The sequence below is a fragment of the Moschus berezovskii genome, chromosome 15 (genome assembly GCF_049115385.1).
Source record: "Moschus berezovskii isolate FMDL1 chromosome 15, NW_MosBer_1.0, whole genome shotgun sequence".
Lineage (NCBI taxonomy): Eukaryota > Metazoa > Chordata > Mammalia > Artiodactyla > Moschidae > Moschus > Moschus berezovskii.
Window position 1 is genome coordinate 56,769,764 of NC_142474.1, and position 24,318 is coordinate 56,794,081.

General features: G+C 46.9%; 1 protein-coding gene and 1 long non-coding RNA gene across 4 annotated transcripts in view; one reads left to right on the forward strand and one right to left on the reverse strand.

Annotated features, from left to right (window-relative positions):
- On the reverse strand, positions 1-19,634 carry LOC148775447 (uncharacterized). Its single transcript, XR_016039182.1, has 4 exons — positions 19,591-19,634; positions 6,729-6,792; positions 3,560-3,695; positions 1-2,031 (listed from the first exon to the last, which is right to left on the reverse strand). It is a non-coding gene; the product is annotated as an uncharacterized LOC148775447 (long non-coding RNA).
- The window catches only part of SEPHS1 (selenophosphate synthetase 1), a 24,952-nt gene continuing 19,107 nt past the window's right edge, over positions 18,474-24,318 (forward strand). Inside the window, exons 1-2 of one of the 3 annotated variants that reach the window (XM_055428649.2) lie at positions 18,474-18,715; positions 21,438-21,707. In XM_055428649.2, the coding sequence (XP_055284624.1) occupies positions 21,515-21,707 (193 nt within the window). In that variant the 5' untranslated portion in view covers positions 18,474-18,715; positions 21,438-21,514. Of the gene's footprint in view, positions 18,716-19,228; positions 19,549-19,928; positions 21,243-21,437; positions 21,708-24,318 lie in introns of those variants that run through there. The other 2 variants (XM_055428659.2, XM_088844119.1) reach the window with 2 other exon arrangements.

Genomic DNA, 24,318 nt, shown 5'->3' on the forward strand with positions numbered 1-24,318 from the left:
TACAGGGTGACGAAAACGTTCTGGAATTACTGGTAATGGTTGCACAAAGTTGGAATAGAGTAACTACTTAAAATGCATAAGTTTCATGATACAGGGTATAAATCACCTTTATCAGCTTCTGAGCACACACCTTAGCTGGGGTAAGAGTGAAGCAGCAGGAATGGCAGGCATCCCAGGCTGGTGGAGCAGATGGACCCAGACAGGAAAACAGGCACTTCGCTCTAAATTTCTTTCCATCTTGGTCATTTTAAGTCGTCTTTCCTGCACATCTTTCCTCTCCAACAGCAAAAGGGAAGTAACTTCCACTGAGAGATGGAAAGTAACCAAAACTGACATTCTTAGCCTTGAAAGTCAGGCAGCAAAAAACAGACCAGTGACTTTCAAAAAAGTGGAACCAGCAAAGCATGTATCTATTCGCTCACCGCTAAGAAAAAGAAAAGATGATGACAAATCCTGGCTTGGGGATGTGTTCACTTGCCAAAAGATTATCAAAAGCATGTGGTCCCAAGGTGATTGCCTGTCTCCGCACACACATCTCTGAATGATGGAGTGAGCTGGGCTTGTTTATATAAAACACGGCCCTGGGATCCTGGCAGATGTCTGCTGCCTTCCAGGAGGGGCGATCGGATGGCCAGTGTGGTTACGTTGCACTGCCCACTTGAGAAGGTAATTCTGGAGCTTTGTGCGGAAGGAGCATCCTGGGGGGATCTACCAGTGGGGATCGGGTGTCTGAGCCCACACAACAAAAGGAGATACCCATTCCGTAACCCGAGACAGGGGTTTGACTTTCAAATTGTTAACGGACCTTGGATCAAGCGAAATGCTTGGGAGGGAAAAGCAAACGGCCTTTGGATGAGTCCTGAGGTAGGTTGGATGCTCTCCTGAAAGACTCCTAGTCTGATTAAACATCTCCCATCTTCCCTCCTACAAAACTGTCCAGAGCAGTCACTGAAAGTTTAGAGAAGGTCTTTTGACTTATGGCTGTGGTTCATGGCACAATTATGTGATGCTGATCAAAAACCACATTGATTAATATGCGGGATCATAAAACGTTTTTAACAGAGGTATGTGAGAGGAAGTATTTCACAGCAGGTCAGGAGGGGACCAAATATTTCAAGTTTGTGGCTTCTTCCATCTGGGGGAAGAAAGCTGGCCGGAAGATGAGACGAAGGTGGGAGAGTCAGGCTGAGGAGTGAAAAGAACGCCAGCGCACAGACACAGTGAAAAGGTTGGGACCAGAAAAGTGGGATGAGACACAGAGCAAAAGTTGTCTCGTGCCAAAGAGTTTGAGAAGTGGTGGCTGCTAATGTACATGATTTGCAGATTTTTTAAAAATTGCCCAACACCACACAGGCTCAACCTGTAGACACCCAGGACCAGAGAAACGCAAAATTAAATAAGAATTCAAACAGTCAATAAACACAAGACCATATCATCTCCTGGACTGGACTACAGGTGCCTCTGCCCATCTCTGCCTGGACCACAAGTGTCTCTCTTAGTCTCTGCCAGGGGTTTTGGGGGAAATGCTGATATTGGTCATTAACGTACAATGAGAAATTTTAAACCCTAACTAACGTTATTTAGGCCTTTTTAGGACAGACTCTCTTCCAAGATCTTTGCTTTTAGGTTAACCTAAATGCACCTTCTATTCTTTTCCATCATTTCCCCTGTCACTCCATGGGGCCGTTTCAGGTTATAGTGGGATTCCCTCCAAGCATGGATTCTTGGAGCCTGAGCCATCCCATAACGTAGCTGCTGGCTTCATGAGGCCTGGAACACTTGAGACATGACTAATTCAAAATGAGAAGTGCACTAGCTGTAAAATACACGCCAACTATCAAAGATTTCAGGAGATAACTTAAAAATACTGTTTATATTTTGGGTAAATTGGGTTCAATAAAATATAGTGTTAAAATCTATTTCAGGGACTTCCCTGGCAATCCAGCAGTGAGGAGTTGGTGCTTCCAAGGCCGGGGGCCCGTGTTCAATCCCTGGTTTGGGGACTAAGATCTGGCAAGCCACTGGGTGCGGCTGAAAAGGAAAAAGAAAAGGGTTAATACGATCAGTTTCGTCTGTTCCTTTTTCACTTTTTGAACATGGCTGCTAAAAAATTTTAAACTGCATCTGTGGCTTGCATTCCATTTCTGTTGGACAGAGTTTCTACACTACAGTGGGGAAATCTCTAGGAGGAGACTGTGGTAAGCAGGGTTTCCAAGCACATATGACCATATAGCCATTTTTCACATGGCATTTTGCTCTAGTTACATGTTGATTCTCCTTCACGGGTTCCCCCCAAACATGATCATGTCCATTAATTCCCTCAAGATACTTTGAGTCCTGCTAAGTGAACGGCAGTAGCTGCAGTGTTCAGCTCAGAGGCCTGCCTCCAAGAAACTAACATGTCGGGGGGAAAAAGCAGCTGGGGCGTTTTGAGAATGTAGCTCGTGATCTTAACAACCTTACCACGGTCAAGATCAGCAGAGTAACTTTCCTATTTGTGTTCAACATGAGGGTGGTTTTAGCAAAACTGAAACAAAAGTCCATTTTATCATTTCACCATATCCCATGGAATCATAGAACTTGACATTGGAAGGTATCTAACCCAATGCCCCACATCATAGTCTAGATTAGGGACCAAACATCCAGGCACTAATAACATGTTGAATATTTTACTGAGTGTCCACTATGTGCCAGGCTCTTATTTCATGCTCTTATTTCAACACGCCTAGCCGGAGAAGGCAATGGCAAGCCACTCCAGTACTCTTGCCTAGAAAATCCCATGGATGGAGCAGCCTGGTAGGCTGCAGTCTGTGGGGTCGCTAAGAGTCGGATACGACTGAGCGACTTCACTTTCACTTTTCGCTTTCACACATTGGAGAAGGAAATGGCAACCCATTCCAGTGTTCTTGCCTGGAGAATCCCAGGGACAGGGGAGCCTGGTGGGCTTCCGTCTATGGGGTCGCTCAGAGTCGGACACAACTGAAGCGACGCAGCAGTAGCAGCAGCAGCAGCCAGTTGGTACTATCAGGACAGTCAAGTTTCATAGGTGCTGGGAAGAGCAGAGAAGTTGGACCAACTCTCTGAGGTCACACAGCTGGAGGGAAAGACTGGTATGCATTTCCACTATGCTTTGCTGCCTCTGGGAAGTAGAAAGACTTGCAAATACATCAGACCTAATATTTCAGCTCTTGCAGCTAGTAATATACAGTGTTTGCAATAGACAAATAACTGTTTTAATACACTCAAAAGTAATATAATCATTTTAAATAATTTTAGAGCATATGGCCAGAAAACCCTACGTTTTCCATTTTTTCCATACCTACAGGTAGAAGTTGGCTGTAATGCTTAGTTTAGTTATAGCTGCATACTGGGCATTTCCATTTGCAGAAATAGGAACAAGACTCCCTCGTAAAAAGCTTTGAGCTTTTCAGATTTCAGGGCCACATTGGTGAGACTGGTATTCTATTCAGCCTTGATTCCTGCAATGATGTCCAGCACGCCCACATCATTTAACATTTTGAAGATGCTTGGCTGTTAATTAATTATTATTAATTCCTACCTTTCTCAGGATGCAGAGAAGGAAATGTAAGTACAGAACCATCCACAGCCTCCTTCCCTGGGCCAGAGCCCACTGGAGCAACGATCCTGACTCAGAGCATTAGGTTATGCTGCCTCCTACTGGTCAGAGGGAGACTCTGCATGAAACACAGCAGGAGGAAGTCATCATTCAACACTTCTCAACTTAATTACTACAGACTCTTTGTAAAGGCCTGGAAAATCCCATGGAGGGAGGAGCCTGGTGGGCTGCAGTCCATGGGGTCACTAAGAGTTGGACACCACTGAGCGACTTCACTTTCACTTTTCACTTTCATGCATTGGAGAAGGAAATGGCAACCCACTCCAGTGTTCTTGCCTGGAGAATCCCAGGGATGGAAGAGCCTGGTGGGCTGCCGTCTATGGGGTTGCACAGAGTCGGACACGACTGAAGCACCTTAACAGCAGCAGCTGCAAAGGGGAAAAAATATTTTAAATATATCTAGTGTTTTAAAAAACTAGATGTCAGAAAACTAAGATCTAGCTTTTCTAGTGTCAGAAAACTAAGATCATGGCATCCAGTCCCATCACTTAATGGCCAATAGATGGGAAAACAATGGAAACAGTGACAGACTTTATTTTCCTGGGCTCCAAAATCACTGCAGATGGTGACTGTAGCCATGAAATTAAAAGACGCTTGCTCCTTGCAAGAAAAGCTATGGCCAACCTAAATAGCATATTAAAAAGCAGAAACATTACTTTGCTGACTAAAGGTCCATCTAGTCAAAGCTATGGTTTTTCCAGTAGTCATGTATGGATGCGAGAGTTGGACTATAAAGAAAGCTGAATGCTGAAGAATTGATGCTTTTGAACTGTGGTGTTGGAGAAGACTCTTGAGAGTCCCTTAGACTGCAAGGAGATCAAACCAGTCAATCCTAAAGGAAATCAGTCCTGAATATTCATTGGAAGGACTGAGGCTGAAGCTGAAACTGCAATACTTTGGCTGTCTGATGCAAAGAACTGATTCATTGGAAAAGACCCTGTTGCTGGGAAAGATGGAAGGCAGAAGGAGAAAGGGACGACAGAGGATGAGATGACTGGATGGCATCACCAACTCGATGGACATGAGTTTGAGCAAGCTCCAGGAGTTGGTGATGGACAGGGAAGCCTGGCATCCTGCAGTCCACGGGGTTGCAAAGAGTTGGACACAACTGTGTGGCTGAACTGAACTGAGTGTGTTAAAAGGTCTTCCCAGTTGGCACTAGTGGTAAAGAACCTGCCTGCCAGTGCAGGAGACATAAGAGCCACAGATTCGATCCCTGAGTCGGGAAGATCCCCTGGAGAAGGGCATGGCAACCCACTCCAGTATTCTTGCCTGGAGAATCCCCATGGACAGAGGAGCCTGGTGGGCTACACTCCTTAGGGTCGCAAAGAGTCGGACACAACTGAAGCAACTTAGCACATCACAGTGTGTTTAAAGGCAAAGACATCACTTTGCCAACAAAATTCCATACAGTAAAGGCTATGGTCTTTCCAGTAGCCATGTACAGACCTGAGAGCTTGAGGCAGAGCCGTGGTGCTGGAGAAGACTCTTGAGAGTCCCTTGGACTTCAAGGAGATCAAACCAGTCAATCTTAAAGGAAATCAACCCTGAATATTCATTGGAAGGACTGATGCTGACGCTGAAGCGTCAATACTTTGGCCACCTGATGCAAAGAGCCAAGTCACTGGAAAAGACCTTGATACTGGGAAAGATTGAAGGCAGGAGAAGAAGGGGATGACAGAGGATGAGATGGTTGGATGGCATCACCGACTCAATGGACATGAGTTTGAGCAAACTCGGGAGACAGTGAAGGACAGGGAAGCCTGGTGTGCTGCAGTCCATGGGATCGCAAAGAGTCGGACATGACTGAGAGATTGAACAACACCACAGTCCCCGGACGGAAAAACACCATCCTAAATCACGCAGATGAGGAGGTTCAAATAGTAACCAAGCCTGAAATTCAAAGAGGCTCCTTAAGTTTCCATGAGAGCTCCTGCGTGGTGGTTTGTTCTCAGGATTATGTACCTCTTGCGGTTCCTGAATAAGGCTGGCAGTAACGGTGACCTTACCTCAAGGGCATCTCTCTACTTCACTTCTCTGTTCCTACAGAACAGACTCTTCCCTTGGCGTCTGTGAAACTGTACTTACTTCTCTTTACTGTCTATCCCTTTCTGTCTTTCTCTCCCAGAACACAGGAGAGGGTGTCTTTGCCCTGTCTCTCGGCCTCTTACACTTTCTTTTTTAAAAAACTTCTTAAATTTATTTTTATTTGTTTCTTGGCTGCATCACTTGGCATGCAGGATCTTGGTTTCCCAACCAGGAATCAAACCCATGCCCCCACTGGAGGTACAGTCTTAGCCATTGGACTGCCAGAAAGTCCTTTATATATATATATATATATATTTAAAATATTTATTTACTTGTTTGGCTGCACAGGAGTCTTAGTTGTGGCATGAAGGATCTTTAGCTATGTGCAGCATGTAGGATCTAGTTCCCTGACCAGGGATTGAGCCCAGGCCCCCTGCATTTGGAGCGCAGAGCCTTAGCCACTGGACCACCAGGGAAGTCTCTCTTACACTTGCTTGTAATGAGAATTCCTCCCTTCAACAGCTTCCAGTTCTACCTTCTCTGTAAACGCTTCCCACCTCCAAGGCCTTCGCAAGCAGAATTAGCCTTTCTCTCCTCCAGGCAAACACATCACCCTGCCCTGAGCTCAGTCGCCTAGTATAAACAAAATATCCGTCTTCCCCTCTAGACTTAGAGTAATTTGAGGACAGAAGACCATGTCTCAGACACTTTGGAACAACACCTTTACTGATATCACTTGAGCTTGGAAGTATGCTCAGCATCATTAAGGAATTATCTCGACTAAGATGTCTAAGAGATTCATGACTTAATAAGACATACACATAAAACACTGGAATACAGGATGAAATGGGAGAGATAAATGACAGGTTATACATGCCGATAAAGCCTTGCACAAGGCAAACACAAAGGAAGAAGCAACTGCCTCCAGCTAGAGAGGGAGGAAATGGCATTTGAGATTGATCTGAACTGATAAGCATGGATGGGGCTGAGGTGGGAACAGTGGAGTTGTCATATACAGAAACTACTTCAGACAGAAGAAATATAAATAAAATAAAATACAAACCTCTGAGACAGAAAGTGTGAATATCTTCTATGAGCAAGGACAAGTGCGTTTTTTCCACGGTCATCTTTCAGAAGGGAGAGAGAGAAACATAGATAGGGTCAGTTCACTGAGGGTCTTAAGTGCCAAACTAGGGAGGATATCTTGACCAGGTGGAAGCTGGGGTAGAGTGTCAGGGGGCTGGTGGACCACAGGCCCCCATGTACCCAGGTATACGACTGCACCCCACTTTCCCATGGGAGTTGTAGTACTTCTGGGAAAATGACTTGAACTCAGTCTGCCCCAGGAGCTTGGACATACACAGACATAGGACCTGGGTGTGAGCAGCTTGGAGGGAGGCTCCATGGAGCATGAGTCTGACTTGGAAAGAGTCTGATTTGATGAATCTGGCACAGTCCTGAGGCCAAGCCTGAGGGAGGGGTGGGGGAAGGGGTTCCATGCACCCCCGAGCAGTGGGCCCCAGAACAGGGTGACAGCAGAACTAGGGTGGCGTATGCAAGCATGATGAAAGGGCTGCACACAGGATTCAACAATATCCTCTTCACCTCTGGAACACAGGCAACTTTTGGAGGGACACCCCCTCCCCTCTTCCCAAACTGGGTGTAAAAAGGAGAGAGCATTCTCTTTTTCATACAAGAGCAGTGGTTCCCAAATTTTAGGGTGCACCAGAATCACCCGGAGGGCTTGTGAAAGTGCCCCCTACGGGGCCCCACCCCCATAGCATCCTGAGTTTACAGGTCTGGGTAGGACCCCAAATCTGCATTTCCAGTAAGTTCTGAGGTGAGGCTGACGCTGCTGGCCCAGTGAAAACCATCAAGCCAAGAGCATCCCTGGGAGGAAAATGCTATCTGAGAGTAGGAGCCATGTCTGTCCTGTTCATCACAGAGTTCCTATCACCTAGGAACGTGCCTGAGACATAAAAGGACCTCCAGAAATACATGGTGAGACCTGGCCCTAAACAAATGCAAGGCCAGAGAGCACATGGTCCATATAGCCCAATCACAGAGGGAGAGACTGCCCTGGTCTTCAGATGGAAGAATTTTTTAACTTATTTTTTGATTGAAGGATAATTGCTTTACAGAATTTTGCTGTTTTCTGCCAAATATCAGCATAATCAGCCATAGGTATACATATGTCCCCTCCCTCTTGAACCTCCCTCCCATTTCCCTTCCCATCCCACCCCTCTAGGTTGTCACAGAGCTCCTGTTTGAGTTACCCGAGACGTATAGCAAATTCCCATTGGCTTTCTATTTTACATAGGGCAATGTAAGCTTCCATGTTACTTTCTCCATACATCCCACCCTCTCCTTCCTCCCCTAGCCAGACTGAAGAATGTTGAGATGGGTGTAACATCTATTTTAACATTTATTGAGTTTTCTTAGGTTTTTTTTTTTTTCTTTTAATTTGGCTGCACTGTGTGACTTGCAGGATTTTAGTTCCCCCACCAGGGACTGACTGAACTCTCTATATAGCAGTGAAAACTGGCAATTCTAACCACTGGACCGCCAGGGAATCCCCTAGATCTTTCTTCAAATAAAAGACCGCAGGTAGAATTCTACTGTAGCCATCTCCTCAGACTTTCCTCCTCTCCCTCCCATGGGTCAGCATATCTTGCATTTGACGTGACTCCTTCTCATCCTCGTCTTTATGTATTTATCATACATACCTAGTGGCGAGGGGGGAAAGAATCCGCCTAACAATGCAGACCCAGCAGAGGAAATAATCACCATCAACAACAAATTGTCAGGGGTGCTGACAATTCATTCACCTTAAAGGAATCACAGAACCTCCAGGCGGAAAAAGATCTTAAGGTTCATCCAGTCCAACTCCCGACATGTTGTTTGGACCGCCTGCTAAGCATGGAAAAGGAAACATGACGCTCACTCTCCTTGAAACAGTACCACTTCAGCCAGAGGACTGGCTCTGCTCAGAGCAGTTCAAGCCAAGGAGATCCAAACCTGCATTTCATCCCAAATCAGACACGGCCCCTACATTCCAGATGGGGGTACCCTGAGAGACTTAAACTAAAACCAGTTTTTGTCTCCGGCATTATTTATTTATTATTCCTCCCTTGTATCCTGTCTGTCTAGTTTTGCGTCGAGAGGTCCCAAGTCCAGGTCCACTCCTGAGCCTGGGCCTGGGCCTTGCACGCTGCAGCACAGGGCAAGTGCTGGACAAGGTCAGGACCCCTCAGGTAGGAAGAACTCAATCAGTCCTTCTTTTCCCAAGTGGCCTCTGACCAGAGGAGATAATTAAGGAAGATGGTGTATTTGGGGGCGAAGGGCAAAGTTGGCCATGAATTAAATGTGGAGAACAAAGAAGGTGAATAAATAGCTGCTCCTTTGCTGGCAGAACAGTGAACTTCAGTTCACGGAAGGCTTGGTTCTGGAGCCAGTTTTTTTCTTTGGCTGCACTGGGTCTTAGCTGTGGTATGCGAACTCTTAATTGCGGCATGTGGGACCTAGATCCCTGACCAGGGACTGAACCCAAGCCCCCTGCATTGGGAGCTCGGAGTCTTAGCCACCGGACCACCGTGGAGCCAATTTTTATTTAAACAGTTCTGACAGCAGGAAATAGTAAGTCTGAGACTTACATCCTCACAGACACAGCCTCTCTACCTGTCTTCTCTGCTTCTTCCCCTCCTCACCTCTCCCTGTTCCCTCCTCCCCCACCAAATACTAGGGGGGATCAGGCGTCTAACACTCATTGTTCATTACAATATGCTCCCTCGCAGAGGGTCTCAGCCGCGGGGGTGGGAGTGGGGAGAGAGAACCAACTATATATCATTCAGAAAAAATGGGAAGAAATGCACCCTTTGTTTATTATGTTGCAGAACCAACCCCTGAAGGACAGGAAGCTAGAAATGGTTGGGTTAGGATCTCTGGCCAAAAGGCAAGAGCAGTTTTCCTCAACAGAAGTGGGAATGGAAGGGTCGAGGGAAGAGCGGCACAATGAACCTGGAGGGGCTGGCTCTCTGGGTCTCAGCATTTGAGGGAGGTGGTGAGTAGCCTATGCATTTTTGGAAACTGTGTGCAAAACCTCACTCATTTTAATGAGTGAAGGCAGGAAGAGACAGAGATGTGAAAACGTAATTGAAGAAAATAAACTGGCTTTCTCCCCTGTCACCCCTAGTTATCACCCCTGTATCAAAGAGACAAAGGGAAAACCTAACTAATTTTGTAACTTTTGCTACTCTCTGTGTGCAAACGATAAAATCTTCATTTTATATAGCACCAGATTAACCACTTTTGTGCTAAGGAAAAGGGGGATTCGCCAGGGATAACTCCACAGCACAGTGGAATTTTGGGGAATGTGGGTACATTTGGGGAGGTGCAAAGCCAGAATTTCAGAAAGCAAGATAGTGTTACTTGTCGTTCAGTGGAGGGTACCCTGCTGGACCCAACACTCAGAGCCATGCACAGGGATGCTGCAGAAAGCAGGTCTCTGGGGGAGCCCCAGGCTTGATTAGGGGAGGGGAGACCCTCCATCGAGCTTGCAGGGGATTTGCTAACTATGGCCCACTCCAAGGAGTTCCTTTCCTTTAGAAATAACCAATTAAGTGACCTAAGTGGGAAGCAAATTCAAAAAAGAGCAGGTCTATATAAACATACCATTGATTCACTTTGCCATACAGCAGACACTAATACAACATTGTAAAGCAACTGTACTCCAATAAAAATTTAAAAAAAATAAATCACTCCTTCTGAAGTCAAACACCATGACTTAAATTTCATGTGATTTTTTTTTCCTTGCCCAAAAAACTATGATAAAATCTTTTACTGAAGATTGTAAAAGACCCCTGAAGAAAATAATTGATGATTATTTGCAAAAAAAAAAAAAAAGACTATTTGCAAGGACAGTAGCATTAATAAATTAATGGAATAATAATGCACTCCCTATAGTTCCACTTTTTCCTTCAAATTCTGTTCTCCCACAGCACTTGTCACCATATTACCCAGTTTGGGAATATGATAAAAGCTATTATCATAGCTGGGAAGCTGACAGAAGCTAGGAACTCTCTTTCTAGAAATGCACAAGTAGATAGAATTTTCCACGTAATTTCAGAAGGTTCATAGATCCCTGCTCCTCAAAGAAAAAAAAAATATCCCTGAGACCTTGACTTCATGCTTGGCATTACAGCATTTCTCTGTCACTGATTGGGATCTTGACCTGATCACAGTGTTCTAATACTGAGCACAGTGCCTGCAAACCAGCAGCTGCTCGAAAGTAAGGCTTATTGTTGACCTGACTTTTTAGGCAAGAATGATAAAATGAGAGAAATGATATTTAAAAATAAGAAGAAAGCATGTTTATGTCATGCAAGAAAAAAAAGATTGGCCTTTAAGCTGTTTCCCTGTTTTGGAGGGATTTGGATCACTAGAAACGTTCACAGTGTAAAAAAAAGAGCCAGTTTCTCTTATATAGACAGGAATCTGGAGCCTTGCTGTGTAGTTTCAAGTTGTTGTTCAGTTGCTAAGTCGTGCCCAACACTTTTCCCCTCTGTGGACTATAGCTTGCCAGGCTTCCCTGTCCTTCACTATCTCCTGGAGCTTGTTCAAACTCATGTCCATTGAGTCAGTGATGCGATCTAACCATCTTATCCTCTCTGCCTCCTTCTCCTTCTACACTCAATCTTTCCCAGTATCAGAGTCCTTTCTAATGAGTTTGCTCTTTGCATCAGGTGGCCAAAGTATTGGAACTTCAGCTTTAGCATCAGTCCTTCTAATGAATAGTCAGGATTGATTTCCTTTAGGATGGACTAGTTTGATCTCCTTGCTGTCCAAGGGACTCTCAAGAGTTCTCAGCATCACAATTCGAAAGCATCAATTCTTTGGCACTCAGGCTTCTATATGGTCCAACTCTCATATCTGTACAGGACGACAGGAGTAAGCTTAGAGAGGGGCCTAAGGGGAGCAGAGTTGTTGTCTTTTAGTCGCTAAGTTGTGTCTAACTCTTTGCAACCCCATAGACTCTAGCCCACCAGGCTCCTCTGTCTATGGAATCTCCCAGGCAAGAATACTGGAATGGGTTGGCCTTTCCTTCTACAGGGTATCTTCACAATCCAGGGACTGAACCCGAGTCTCCTGCATTGACAGGTGGATTCCTTACCACTGAGCCATCAGGGAAGCCCCAGTGGAAATAGGGAGGGCCCCCAAAATATCAGGATACAGCCTAAAATCTGCCTTAGGAATCATGCTCCTTTCTAGAATCCACCCCCCTTGGATGCTGGGTGTGAGGGGGCCAATAATGAGTGGTTCCAGGCACAGACTCCTAAGTTGCTTTCCCACCTGGGCTGCCAAGGCTCTATCTATCCTTTCTAGGCTCTGAACCTATTACCTCTGGCACTATTGCTTCTGGATCTGAATTTCTGCCCCCCTCACCCCCCATAGCAGCCTGCCTTCAGTAGGACTGTCATACCTGCCCTCGGGCCCTAAGCCCTGCTTGCAGAGAAGTCTTGGGCTGCAAAGGCAGGTCTGCAGGCAGTGAAGGGCCTGGAAGGAAATCTCCTGTCATCTACTGGGGAAGCAAGTGATGGTTGAGTGCAGCAGTCCCCACCATTTTTGGCACCAGGGAATAGTTTTGTTAATGACAACTTTTCCACGGATTGTGGGTGGGGGAAGGGGGATGGTTTCAGGATGACCCAAATGCATTACATTTATTGTGTACTCTATTTCTCTTATTATTACATCAGCTGCACCTCAGATTATCAGGCATTAGATCCCGGAGGCTGGGGACCCCTGGCCTAGTGAATCTTAAGTCCTGACCTGGATTGAGAGGAAGGGAGAGGGGAGAATGAGGTGTCCTTCCTAGAAAAACCTGAGTGTACACAGCTCCTGTCAAGAGTGGAGGATAAGGGATAATATGTCAGGCATCTCTGCGGCATCAACCATGGTCCGGCCAACTGCCTCTTTCAGTCAGGCCTCTTTGTGTTTGCGGATAACTCAGATATATAATGCCCAACCTGGGGGAGGGGGCAGCTACAGGAGAGTAAACCAATCCTGCTATTTCAGGGGGAGCACAGAATTGGGCTCTGTTTCTGGGCCACTCACTCAGTGAAAGCCTGCATCTTTGAGTGTGGACTTGGGGGACAGACAGCCCAGGTTCTAATCCAGGGCCTCCACTTTTCACCATTGTAACTTTGGACAAGTTGCTTACCTTCTCTGTGTCTCAATTTCCTTAAGTATAACAAAGGGATGATAACAGTACTGAGAAATGGAACATTTCCTTCCATATCAATAAACAAAGGATGTCACAGTCATCAGCAATTGCAGCCCTCTGGTGTGAGCTGGTGAGCCCTGAAGAAACTCTGGAAAGAAAGAACACCTGCCATCCAGTTTAGTCATCAGTCTGCAGCAACTCCCTACGGTGAGCCCTGAGGAAACTCAGGATGTGAAAAAACAGGATACTGGCCCCAGACAGCTGAGGTGCATGGGGAAGGAATGATTAAGTCCAGACTCTTGTAGCTTCCCTCACATGCTGCTGCTGCTGGATGTCACTAAGTCACTTCAGTCCTGTCCGACTCTGTGTGACCCCATAGACGGAAGCCCACCAGGCTCCCCCGTCCCTGGGATTCTCCAGGCAAGAACACTGGAGTGGGTTGCCATTTCCTTCTCCAATGTGTGAAAGTGAAAAGTGAAAGTGAAGTCGAACAGTTGTGTCCGACCCTTAGCGACCCCACGGACTGCAGCCTACCAGGCTCCTCCATCCATGGGATTTTCTAGGCAAGAGTACTGGAATGGCTTGCCATTGCCTTCTCCATCCCTTACATAGAAAAGCACTAAACTCCTTAACATGGGATGTCTGGTTTTCCTTTAATTAACAATAATCTTTTGACATTCAGACTACGTGCCCTTTGTTGCAAAGCTTCTATATAACCTGGGTGGTCCCCGCCCTCACCTCTTGGAGCAGTTATCTCAGGGTTATTTAAGTTGCTGCCTCCAGGGTTTGAAGTCCTAAAAATTCCTACCCAACAAAACATAACTCTCAACTTTAAGGTTGTGAATATTTTTTAAGTTGACAGGATCCTGGTGTTACACTGGTTCATCCAAATAATCCAGGAAAATCTTACCACCACCCCCTCCAAAAAAAAAAAAAAATTTTAATCATCTCTGCAAAATCCCTTTTGCCGACCAAGGTACCATAATCACATGTGGATGATAACTCTAGAGACCATCATGCTGCCTACCATAGGTAGCGTTCCCCCATGCATTGCCAGAGAACTCTTCAGAGAGAGAAGACTCGCAGAGAAGAGTCTTAGAGGTTTAGTTCTTATTTGCCAGAAGAGGGGGATGTGGTGGTACAACAAAGAACTAGCACCTGATGAGATGCTTTGTGGAGAAGGAGAAACTGAGCCTGGAGACCTGCAAGTACCTGGCACGGTTGTATGGCTGAAGAATAGAAAGGGGATACCTTCTGGAGATTATATTAGAGAGGACATTAGAAGCTGGGTCGTGAAGATTTTTTTTTTTTAACCATATTGAGTCTGAAATTTATCAGAAATGCATTTACTTAACCAATCCCATTACTTTAGACTGTGCTATAGTTTCTTTAAAACTTTAGGGACTCCCCTGGTGGCCCAATGGTTAGGAATCCACCTGCCAATTCAGGGGATACAGGTTCGATCCCTGGCCTGGGAAGATTCCACATGCTGCAAGGCAGCTAAGCCCGTGCGCCACAACTACTGAGCCCAGGTTCTAGCACCCGCAGGCTGCAACTACTGAAGCCCACTCACCTTAGAGCCCACGCTCCGCAACAAGAGAAGCCATCCCAATGAGAAACCTGTACCACAGCTAGAGAGCAGCCCCTGCTCGCCACAACTAAATTCCATGTGCAGCAACGAAGACCCAGCGCAGCCAAAAATAAACAAATAAATCAAAAAAACTTTCTCTGACACACTTTTTATCCTGAGGAATAATCCTCATAAAAATCACTGGTTTTATCTGTTATATCTTTTCAGATATATGTCAAGATGTGTATACAAAATGTTCCTCCCTGTATCCTTAAAATCATCCACACACACCCATGAATGAACACCATACTCTGAGAAATGGAGCCAGAGGCATGGAAACCACCTAAAGGTTTGGAGCAGGGAAAGAACATGAACAGGTTTGCCTTGGATCAGTATCATTTCCACAGCATTAATCACTTTGAACTGAATGGAAATCAGTGAAAATCACAGCGAAAATACCATACACGAGACTTCTACAACAGTTGAGGGGAGAGATGAAAAATAAACAGAGACAGGGACTGTAGGAGGGGAGCGGAGGGTTTGGATATGAACAGTATGAAGGTGGTAGAGCTGATGGATCACAGCACATGCAGACTGGGTATGACTGCCAGGGTTCTGGCATGTGCGGTTCAGCGGATAACTGTCTGTCCGCCAAGATGTCAAGTAGAGAGGGAGTTGGTGGGGCAGGGAGCAGTGGGCAGGGTTAGAAGAGAAATAATTGCTTTGGTCTGGAACATGCTCAAAGTGTTTGTGCAACACTTGTGTAAGTGTGGGAACACCTGTGTCTGGGGCTCTGGACTGGGGCATCATCCAGAGCTGAGTTGTCCAGGAGAAACAGGCTGTGAGCCATCTGTGTCACTTTAAATGGTCAGATGACCATGTTAAAAAAATAATAATAATATATTTTATATAACCAAACATATCCATAATATTCTATTTCAGGGACTTCCCTGGTGGTCCAGTAGTTGAAAGTGAGCCTTCCAATGGAGGGAACTTGGGTTTGAGCCCTGGTCAGGGAACTGGGATGCCACATTGCAGCAGACAGGGCAACGAAGCCTAAGTGTCACAACTAGATAGTGCCTCAACTAAGATCTGACACAGTCAAAATAAATTAAAAGGAAAATCAGTCGTCCATTTATGTGTGATTTCTGGACTCCATTTGGCTTCAAAAGAATATTCTATTTCAAGATGAATCAGTATAAAAATCATTAAGCTATTTTACATTTTTTGTTTGTTTGTTTAAGTCTTCAAAATCCAGTGCATTTTTCACAGAGAGCACATTACATGTGGGACATTCCAAACTCTCAAAAGGGACCGTGAAGAGTAGTTACTGTATTTATTGGACAGCACGGCTCTAGAAGCACTTGCTGAAGGCAAGCCAGGGTGATCAAGCGCCTGGGCGATGGTGGAGGACAAGGACCCTGTTCAGACATTGAGGGTGATCAGATTTGCTAGGACTGGATTTTCCAAGGAAGTACATGGATGGGTCTAGGAGGAAGTTCAGGAGACCCACTACAGGTTCGGCCAAGCAAAGAATCTTTGTCATAATTCCACCCATTACACCTGATAGATATCATCTTTGGGGTGGAGCTGATAAATTCGTAGTTGTAACAAGCCTCCAGCAGGTAACGTGACCCAGGAGAACCATCTGTTCAGTAGGAACTGGTAGGACCTGAGACCGCAGGGGAACGGTTCCCAACAGGATGTGACTCTGATGAGCCCCCTGGGGAAGACTTATAGAAAGCTGATAGGGGGAAGCAGAGAGAGGCTTGTGTTTAGGGCAAAGGAAGGGAGGGATGAGAGATCTGGTGGATTATCTGACCCCGAGACATCAAGTCGTCGTGGCTTATATGAGTCCACAAACTCCGCTTGGCAGAATTTGATTCAAGGTGTTCTACAGCTGCCAAAGGACTCCAATCCCAGGGACTGGGGAGGAAGGAGCGGTTTCTGAGAACGCTTGCGTCCTACACAAAGCAGGGAACAGCCTCACTCGCCCAGCCATTCAGGTTTGAAGCTCCGCAGGGCTCTGTCCAAGGTCTCTTTCATTCCCCCCCCCCCCACTCTCATTCCCGGTTAATCTCAACCCTTCCCGGGGCTTCAAACCCCATTTACATGCTGATGGTCCCCACATTTGCATCTCAAACTCAGAGTCCACCCCCACCCCAAGTGGCAGACCTCATTTTACCAATTGCCTTCTGCCTAGAATATCAGGTGAGCACCTAAAATTTAACATTTCCAAAGCTGAACTCACCTCAAACTTGCTTGCCTGCTAATAGTTCCTGTTTCAATCAGTAGCCTCACTATTCACCCTGTTCCCCCCAAACCAGAAATCTGGGGGTCATCTTACACTTCTTCTTCTGATAACACACTAAACCATCTGAAATTCTTATTTAGGTCCGAATTCCTGCAGCTTTGGGTCTGATGCCCTCAACTCTACGACTGACTTGCACAATTCCCTCCTCACTGGAGATGTGGCCCTGTTTTCCCTTCTGGCAGAGAGAGGATGTCCTCCCAAATGTGGTACAGCCTTCTTTTACAAGCTAAGCTTGTAAGAACTAAATCTTCCAAACTCTGCTGACTACGGCACAAACACCAAACTCAGCATGAGACATGAGTCTTCAGGGAGGGTCCTACTCACCTCTCTTGAGTGAGCCACCTTACCCCTAAACTCCCAAGATCTTTTTTTTCAGTTGTGACTTCTTTTTTTTGCTAAAAAGTAAACACACAATACCAAAATGCCTCCGACAACTCACAAAATCGATTTTAAAAGGGCGGAGATGAAAGGAATTAAGCGATCTTCATCCCCCCTCCCCAGATTCTGGACGTCTGGAGTGCTGCCTGGGGAGTGCCTGCACGTGGGTTACCCCAGGCGATTCAGAGGCAAATCTAGGTTTGTCAACCAGTAGGTTATGTCACTCTGACAAAAGTCCAACACATCACATTAAAGAATCTAGGCTACTGTGTTCTTTCCTAACTTCCCGAAGGGCTACGGAGAAAAGACCGCGAGGAGCCTGCAACAGCTGTCTCCTAGACTGCACCCAGATCAAAACCCTGGGGAACTGCCAAGCAGAAATTTTAAGAATGAAATAGGCATCTGCGTAGCCTACAAACCTGACAACAGAACCTACAGCACCTTTTGGTTAAAAAAACAAAACAGAAAAGCACTCCTGCCCAGAAATACATTTGGAAAATGCTGAACCACTCTAGAAAAGATTGATCAGTTTCCAACTTCTCGGTTTCAAGGGAAGCACGAAAAGGCGTCGTAGGAAAGCATTTTACTTTATTGTCTTCAGCAATGTATTAGAAAGTTGAAAACCTGAAAAAAGTAATCTCAGAAGCTCAATCGCTCCCTTGGGTGTTCATTCAAACACATGCAGTACTAGGCTGCCATGTTGACTTGGACCTGTGGAGAGCAAACAATGTAACTGAGGAACCTTAAGCTCTGACTTCCTACCAAACGCATGAAACGTTCAAGAAACTTCGCAGGACGTGTGCGTGTTCACCAAGGCTCGTGTGAGCTCCCGAGCCAGGCTGAACAATAGAAGGGAGAGTCGTTATTAATCAAATGCGCCGTCTGTGTTTCTAAATCTTTCGTCGCAGCAGAGGGGGCATTCCCTCTGCTCCCACCCGATTTTCAAACTGTCTCCGTGCTCATTGTCTGCCGGTAGGAACGACGGCAGCGCTCGGGGAGCAGGTCCCGCAAAACGCAGCACGGTTGAACCCCGTCAGGTTTTGGGAAACATTCCCGGCCCTTTCAGCGGGTCAAGGAAAAGGAGGTGGCCTGGGCGCCAAAAGCTGCTGCCAATGCAACTCGCAACTTTTGAAATCAATCCTTTTTGCATCATGCAACGGATGCCACCGCTCCTCGGGCTTGCAACCCCCCACCCCTCCCCCGAGACCAATCATTGCCGCGCTCGGGCCTGCACATCGCCCCCGCCCCCTTTCCCGGGCCGCACGCAGCCACCGAGCCGCTCCGGCCGCGGCCCGCCGCCTCTTAAAGGCAGGGAGCCGGCCCTTAAAGGCCCCTCGCGCGCGGCGCACGGCGGAGCGCGGCGGCCCTGGTTCCCGGCAGGGGCCCGCCGAGCCAGGCCGAGCCCCCGCGGCGCCCAGGCGCGGCCCGGGGCCCTCCCGCCCTCCGCGCCGCCGCCGGGAGAGGCCTTTTTATTCAGGCGACGCTTAAGGGAGCCCGGCCGCGCCCGGTGCATTGTGGGAGCGGCGGAGTCCCGTTCGCGGGAGGAGGCGGAGGGCGCAAAGCGAACCGGTAAGCGCCTGGCTCGGGGAGGGGGGGCGAGACACCAGGCTTAAAGGGGAATATTCGTCCGCAGGCCCAGGGCGGCCGTGCGGATCCCCCCGCGGGCCGCCCGGGCGCGCCGGGAGCCGTGCACGACCGGCGCTCTGCAGCGCTGCCTGGAGAGGGGCCGAGCCAGGGCTTGGTGGGGCCGCTTTAAAAAAGAAGCGCCGCCCGCGCCGCCGCCGCCGCCGCCGCGGCCGCCGCGCGGGGCCGGGGAAGGAGGGAGGGAGGAGAGGGCGGGGGAGGAGTGGAGGGGGAGGGCGGCGGCGGCGACGCAGGGGTTAATTTTTTCGCCCGCCGACATTTTTTGTGCGGCGGCGGCGGCCCGCGCGCGCGGCTTGAGAGCCCAGCCCGGTCCCCGGGGCGCGGCGCCTTCGGGCCCTCCCCGCCTTCCCCCCCGCGCCCGCGCGCGCCCTCTCTTCGGCCCCGCCGGCGCCTCCTGACGCCGGGCGCCCCGGCCTGGCCGGCCCGCGAACCCGAAGACCCATCGCGGCTAGTGGGGCCGTGCGGGCCTCGCGCCCTTCCCGCGGCCTGGGCCGCGCGGTTCCAGCTGCCGCCGGGACAGAGAGCGGGCGGGCGGGCATGGCCCCGTCGGCCGCCCCGCTCCGCCTTCTCCTGGCCGCGCCGCACAAAGAATCCAGGTCCGGGTGGCCTTTAAAGGCGGCAGCCAGGGATTTAAGGTGTCCCCGAGCGCTGCCCTCCGCCGCCCCGACGTGTGCTTCCCGCTGGGCGCGCGCCCCTTGCGCCCACGTCGCCGCCTTCTCCCCGTTGTTTGTTTCCTGGGCTTGGGGACCTTGGGGGAGGTAGGTACCGGGGGGGCCGCCCTCTTTCCCGCCCCCACTCACCGCGCTCCCCCGGGTCTGCGGCCCGCTTGGCGCCCTCGTTTCAAAAAATTAAAACGTGGCTGGGAAAGAAAGGGTTAACCGTCGCTTTAAATATTCATGTCATTGTTTTAAAGGTGTAAACAGGCGGCTTTGGGGTTCTAGTGGACTGCATATTATGCAAACCCCCCCGCCATTAATTACACCTTTCTGCAGGTCACCCCCCCATCTCCAAAAAAAAAAAATAAGAATTTTTTTTTTTTTTGGATTGAGATGTGTGTGATCTACGTCCCTCATTCTATTTGGAATTTTGAAACTCCTGAGTGCCTTCTGGGCTTAAGGTGTTTTAAACTTTTTGCCGTTAAAAATCTTGGAAGACTTAAAAGGAAGCTAGTCTCCTGAATTGCAGATTCCCCTCCCCGCCTTTATTTTTGGATAGGGATTGGAGGTAGGAAAATAACTGGATGCCTCGTGAGTTGGATTTTTTTTCTGCTCCTGGTAGGAGTGAGGCGGTGTTAAGTGCGAGGCATTTGGTGAGGAAGGGACTGTTGTTTTTGTTCCAAACCCTTCCAAGTCAAAGTGCTGTTGGACTTTCCCAGCTGTAAAATGGCTTCAGAATTCCCGTGTCTGTAACTTGATTAGCCTCGCGCACTCCTTTTGCACAGGTGTTTTCTTGGACTGTCGGAAGGTTTACTCCTTTACAGTTGTAGGTTTCAAACCAAAATCATTGCTCACCCCAGACATGGTTTTGTAAAGACAGTTTGGATGACTGCCTGAACTCGGGCTTTGTGAGATTTATTTTAAATGAGTGATGTGCTTCCCAAGGGATCGAAAACTCTATAAATGGGAATTATGTTCTTAATCATGAATTTTATAGGGGAAACTGACCTTAAAACTTGGGGTTTCTGTTATTCTGTGCCCAATAAAGCATCAGTCTGGAAGTTTATAAACCCCGGGAGCGCAGGAAAGGTTTTCATTTAGCCCCAAGGCTTCAAACTTAGAAAGATTTGTTCCAGAAACTTCCAGTGGTACCCCAAACTATAAATGCTAGTGATTTAGTACAGTTTATCACTTTAGATCTGCAATGAAACAGTAAGGAGTAGTAGTATACTTTGTCAATGATGTGTGTTTACTAGTTAGTTGGGCAGCGTTTGCTTTCTAGGAAATGGCACTGAATTAAAACATCAGAGAACTAACTTTCCACTGCTCTGTTGTAGAAAATGAACCTTGCTGTGTTAAAACAGCCATTCCAGGTTTCAAATTGTGTTCTTTAGACAGGCTTCCTATTAGTTTTGGGTCGTTTTGTGTACTTCTGACTTAGAATCAAAATCTGTTTTTCTAAAATTGAATTTAGCATCATAAAGAATTTCATCAAATGTATATCCATCAACTTCCATTTCACCAAAAATGCCTGTTAGGTATTTTATTTTTCTTTTAGATAGCAAAAGGTCTTCCTGAAAAGTCACTTTAGCCAGGGCATCTCATTTCTAAACCATTGTACTTCCTGGTTGATAGGTGAAGGACTCGTTTTCCTGTAATGCCACCAGCTAGAAGAACGTTTGGGACTTTTTGCTCAAGAAGACACTGTGTCCTGTAAGCCAGCTGGCCCATAGTTCTGTCTTCTTGGCTGCCCCTCGCAGCCACAATTATAACAGACGCAGAACGTGTCTCTAATGGTACAGTTACTTTTTAAGACTTACCAGGCTTATGCATCACTGAGTCAAACCATTCTGGCCCCAGATGGCTGTTTTCCTATGGTCTTGGTGATTTCAGCCCATTTCATGTTTACTTTTCACTGTCATGTATTCACTTGATTCTTGGCAAGTACTGGTGAGAACTCAATGGTGTCTTTGTGTTTTGGTGCTACCCAGGTGGATCTATAAAGAAACCAGCTGCGTAGGAGAGGGAGGGGAGGAGCCTGGCCGTGAGGTGTGTGGGCCCAAGAACCATGTCTGCACGGGAGTCCTTTAACCCGGAAAGTTATGAATTGGACAAGAGTTTCCGGTTAACCAGATTCACTGAACTGAAGGGGACTGGCTGCAAAGTGCCCCAAGATGTCCTGCAGAAATTGCTGGAGTCCTTACAGGAGAACCACTTCCAAGAAGATGAGCAGTTTCTTGGAGCAGTTATGCCAAGACTTGGTATGTGAACCACTGTTTTCTTTCATATTTCCCAAGTAGAGCATCTTGGATGCATTATTGTCAGTGAGTCAAAAACTAGAGTTCTCTTTTCCCATGTTGCCTTTAAAAAAAATTTTTTTTTTCTGCAAGAAGGATTCAGAGCAAAGCAATGGTAACTTACTTTATAACATATTTGGAGGAACTACTTGAAAAGCATCAAGAAATGTGCTCTAACCATTTTTAAACTCTATACGATTGAGACAACTGTTAACAGTATAGGTATTTTTTATTCAGTCAGATTAGAAAAGATAGTGGTTCTGCATCCTTGTATAGGACTGGGAGAGCAGTGACTGGGATGGGGGGAACTCGGGGCTCCTCAGCAGTAGGCATCACTAGAAAAGCTCCTGTGGGAGGAGGGAGAAGAAAAGTGTTCCAGACACAGAAGGCAGGAACACTGGACTGGGTCTGTATTTGACCCCACTGGACTTGAGAGCTGTGTTTCCTTGACCCAGTTCCTGATGTCCTTAGTGGTTTACCCTTCCCCAAACATTTAGCTCAGAGAGAAAGTCTTAGCTACTGGGATGTCTGTTAGCTTCTGTGTGTGCTTTGTTCAGTATGTGATGCAAGACTTGTGATCACTTTGCCTTTTGAGTGTTGGTTGTATATTCTAGGCACTTGTGGATGTTTTGTAGTTATAGTGTGTGACTTGATCGGTTTTCCTGCATAAGGTTTTAATTGCATTTCTTTTTGCCTGTATATGATCACACTCTGTCTCATAACATTGGTTTTGAACCCAGGGTACTCTTTTCTTTCCTGATTGTATAAAGCAGAGTTGCTTTGGGTGGGAGAGAGGAAAATTCACTTCCTGTACTCTCAGGGCCTGTAAGGGCTCCAAGGAGCTCAGTTAGAAAACTGCCTTTGGGAATTCCCTGGTGATCCTTGGCTAAGACTTCGAGCTTCCAATGCAAGGAGCCCATGTTCAGTCCCTGGTCAGGGAACTAGATCCCATATGCCACAACTAAGGCCTGATGTAGCCAAATAAATTATAGAAAAAGAAAACCGACCTCATCCAGCTAATGTCTCAGTGTGGAAAAATAACATGTGAATGAGGTGCAGTGGATGTCAGCTTACTTGTCAAAGAATGAGAACATACTGAGAAAATCGTTAGATAACTTTGGGCAACAACAAATACAGTAAAAACCTCATGGATGGGACTTCCCTGATGGTCCAGTGGTTAAGAATCCCCCTTGCAATGCAGGGGACAAAGGTTCAGTCTCTGGTGGGGGACCTATGATCCCACGTGCCTCGGATCAACTAAGCCTGCAGCCACTGAGCTGGTGCACTCTTGAGCCCATGTGCCACAAGCGCTGAAGCCCATGAGCTCTGGAGTCCATGTACCGCAGCTAGAGAGTCTGTGCACTGCAGCAAAAGATCCTGCATGATGCAATGAAGATTCTCAGTGCCGCAGTTAAGACCCAACACAACCAAATAAATAATTAAACTTTTTTAAAAAACAACAACTATGGATAAAGCAGTAATTCCCCTCTGTAACTGCCCTCGTTGACTTATTGAGCACTCAGGCAGTTGGTCCTTCCAGCAGCCCTGTGGTGCTCAGGAAAGCTGGGTAGTCTGTTTCCTGTCACTTGGTGGGGGTCAGAACTTGAAATCCACATTTTCCATTCCTCTGCTTACCATACTACTTGTCATCTGATTTTTCAGTCCAGACATGTTTGTGGGGAAAGGAGCTGCATCAGCTGTAACTCAGCAGTGACAGCAAGGGAACAGCCAGGAAAAAGAGAGTGTTACTCTGTACACTCTTCTTAACCCTCCTGAGCCTCAGTTTCCCCATCTGTAATAAGGGCTAATAATACCTGTGGTTTGCAACTGTTCTGAGTATCAGAAATTATCTGTGTATGTATGTGCACCGTATCTGTACCCACATATGTAATACATACATATGTAATACATACATGTTTTTATGTATAATGTATGTATGTATAAACATAAGTCTGTTGACATGTTTTTAATTTTCTAAAAGTGTTATACTTTCGGCATTCTAAGGATAAGCCATAACAGTTGTTAAAGATACACGTTTATTGTATTCTGACGAACTGTTATGATAAAGTATGTCTTGGAGGTTGGTACACGTGGGACTTCCGTGGTGGTTCAGTGGCTAAGACTGCCCAGGTTTGATCCCTGCTTAGGGGACTGGAGCCCATGTGTGGCAACTAAGACCCAGCTCAGCCAAATAAATTAATTTTTAAAAAATTATTAAAAAAAAAAAACACTTGGTACATCTGTTGCTGACATATAAGCTTTGTCACATGTTGACGGCTGCTGGCTATGGAGGTAGTATGATGATTTAGGTTATTTCTTTATTTATTTAATTTTTTTGCTGTATGGTTTCAGTCTTGCTGAAACCTTCTAGAATTCCCCTTCAGCCACTGATGAAGCACACCCTGCTCTGTATTTGAGGCTTCCTCCACTCTGGCATCTTCCTTTATTTCCACCTGTGCTGTGCCTCTGTCCTGTTCTCTCATACTTGATATATTGGTTTTCAAAGCCCATGGCCTATCCTAGGCTCACCCTCTCTGTCTTCCTTTCTTGAAATTTGATAGGGGATTTGTAAACC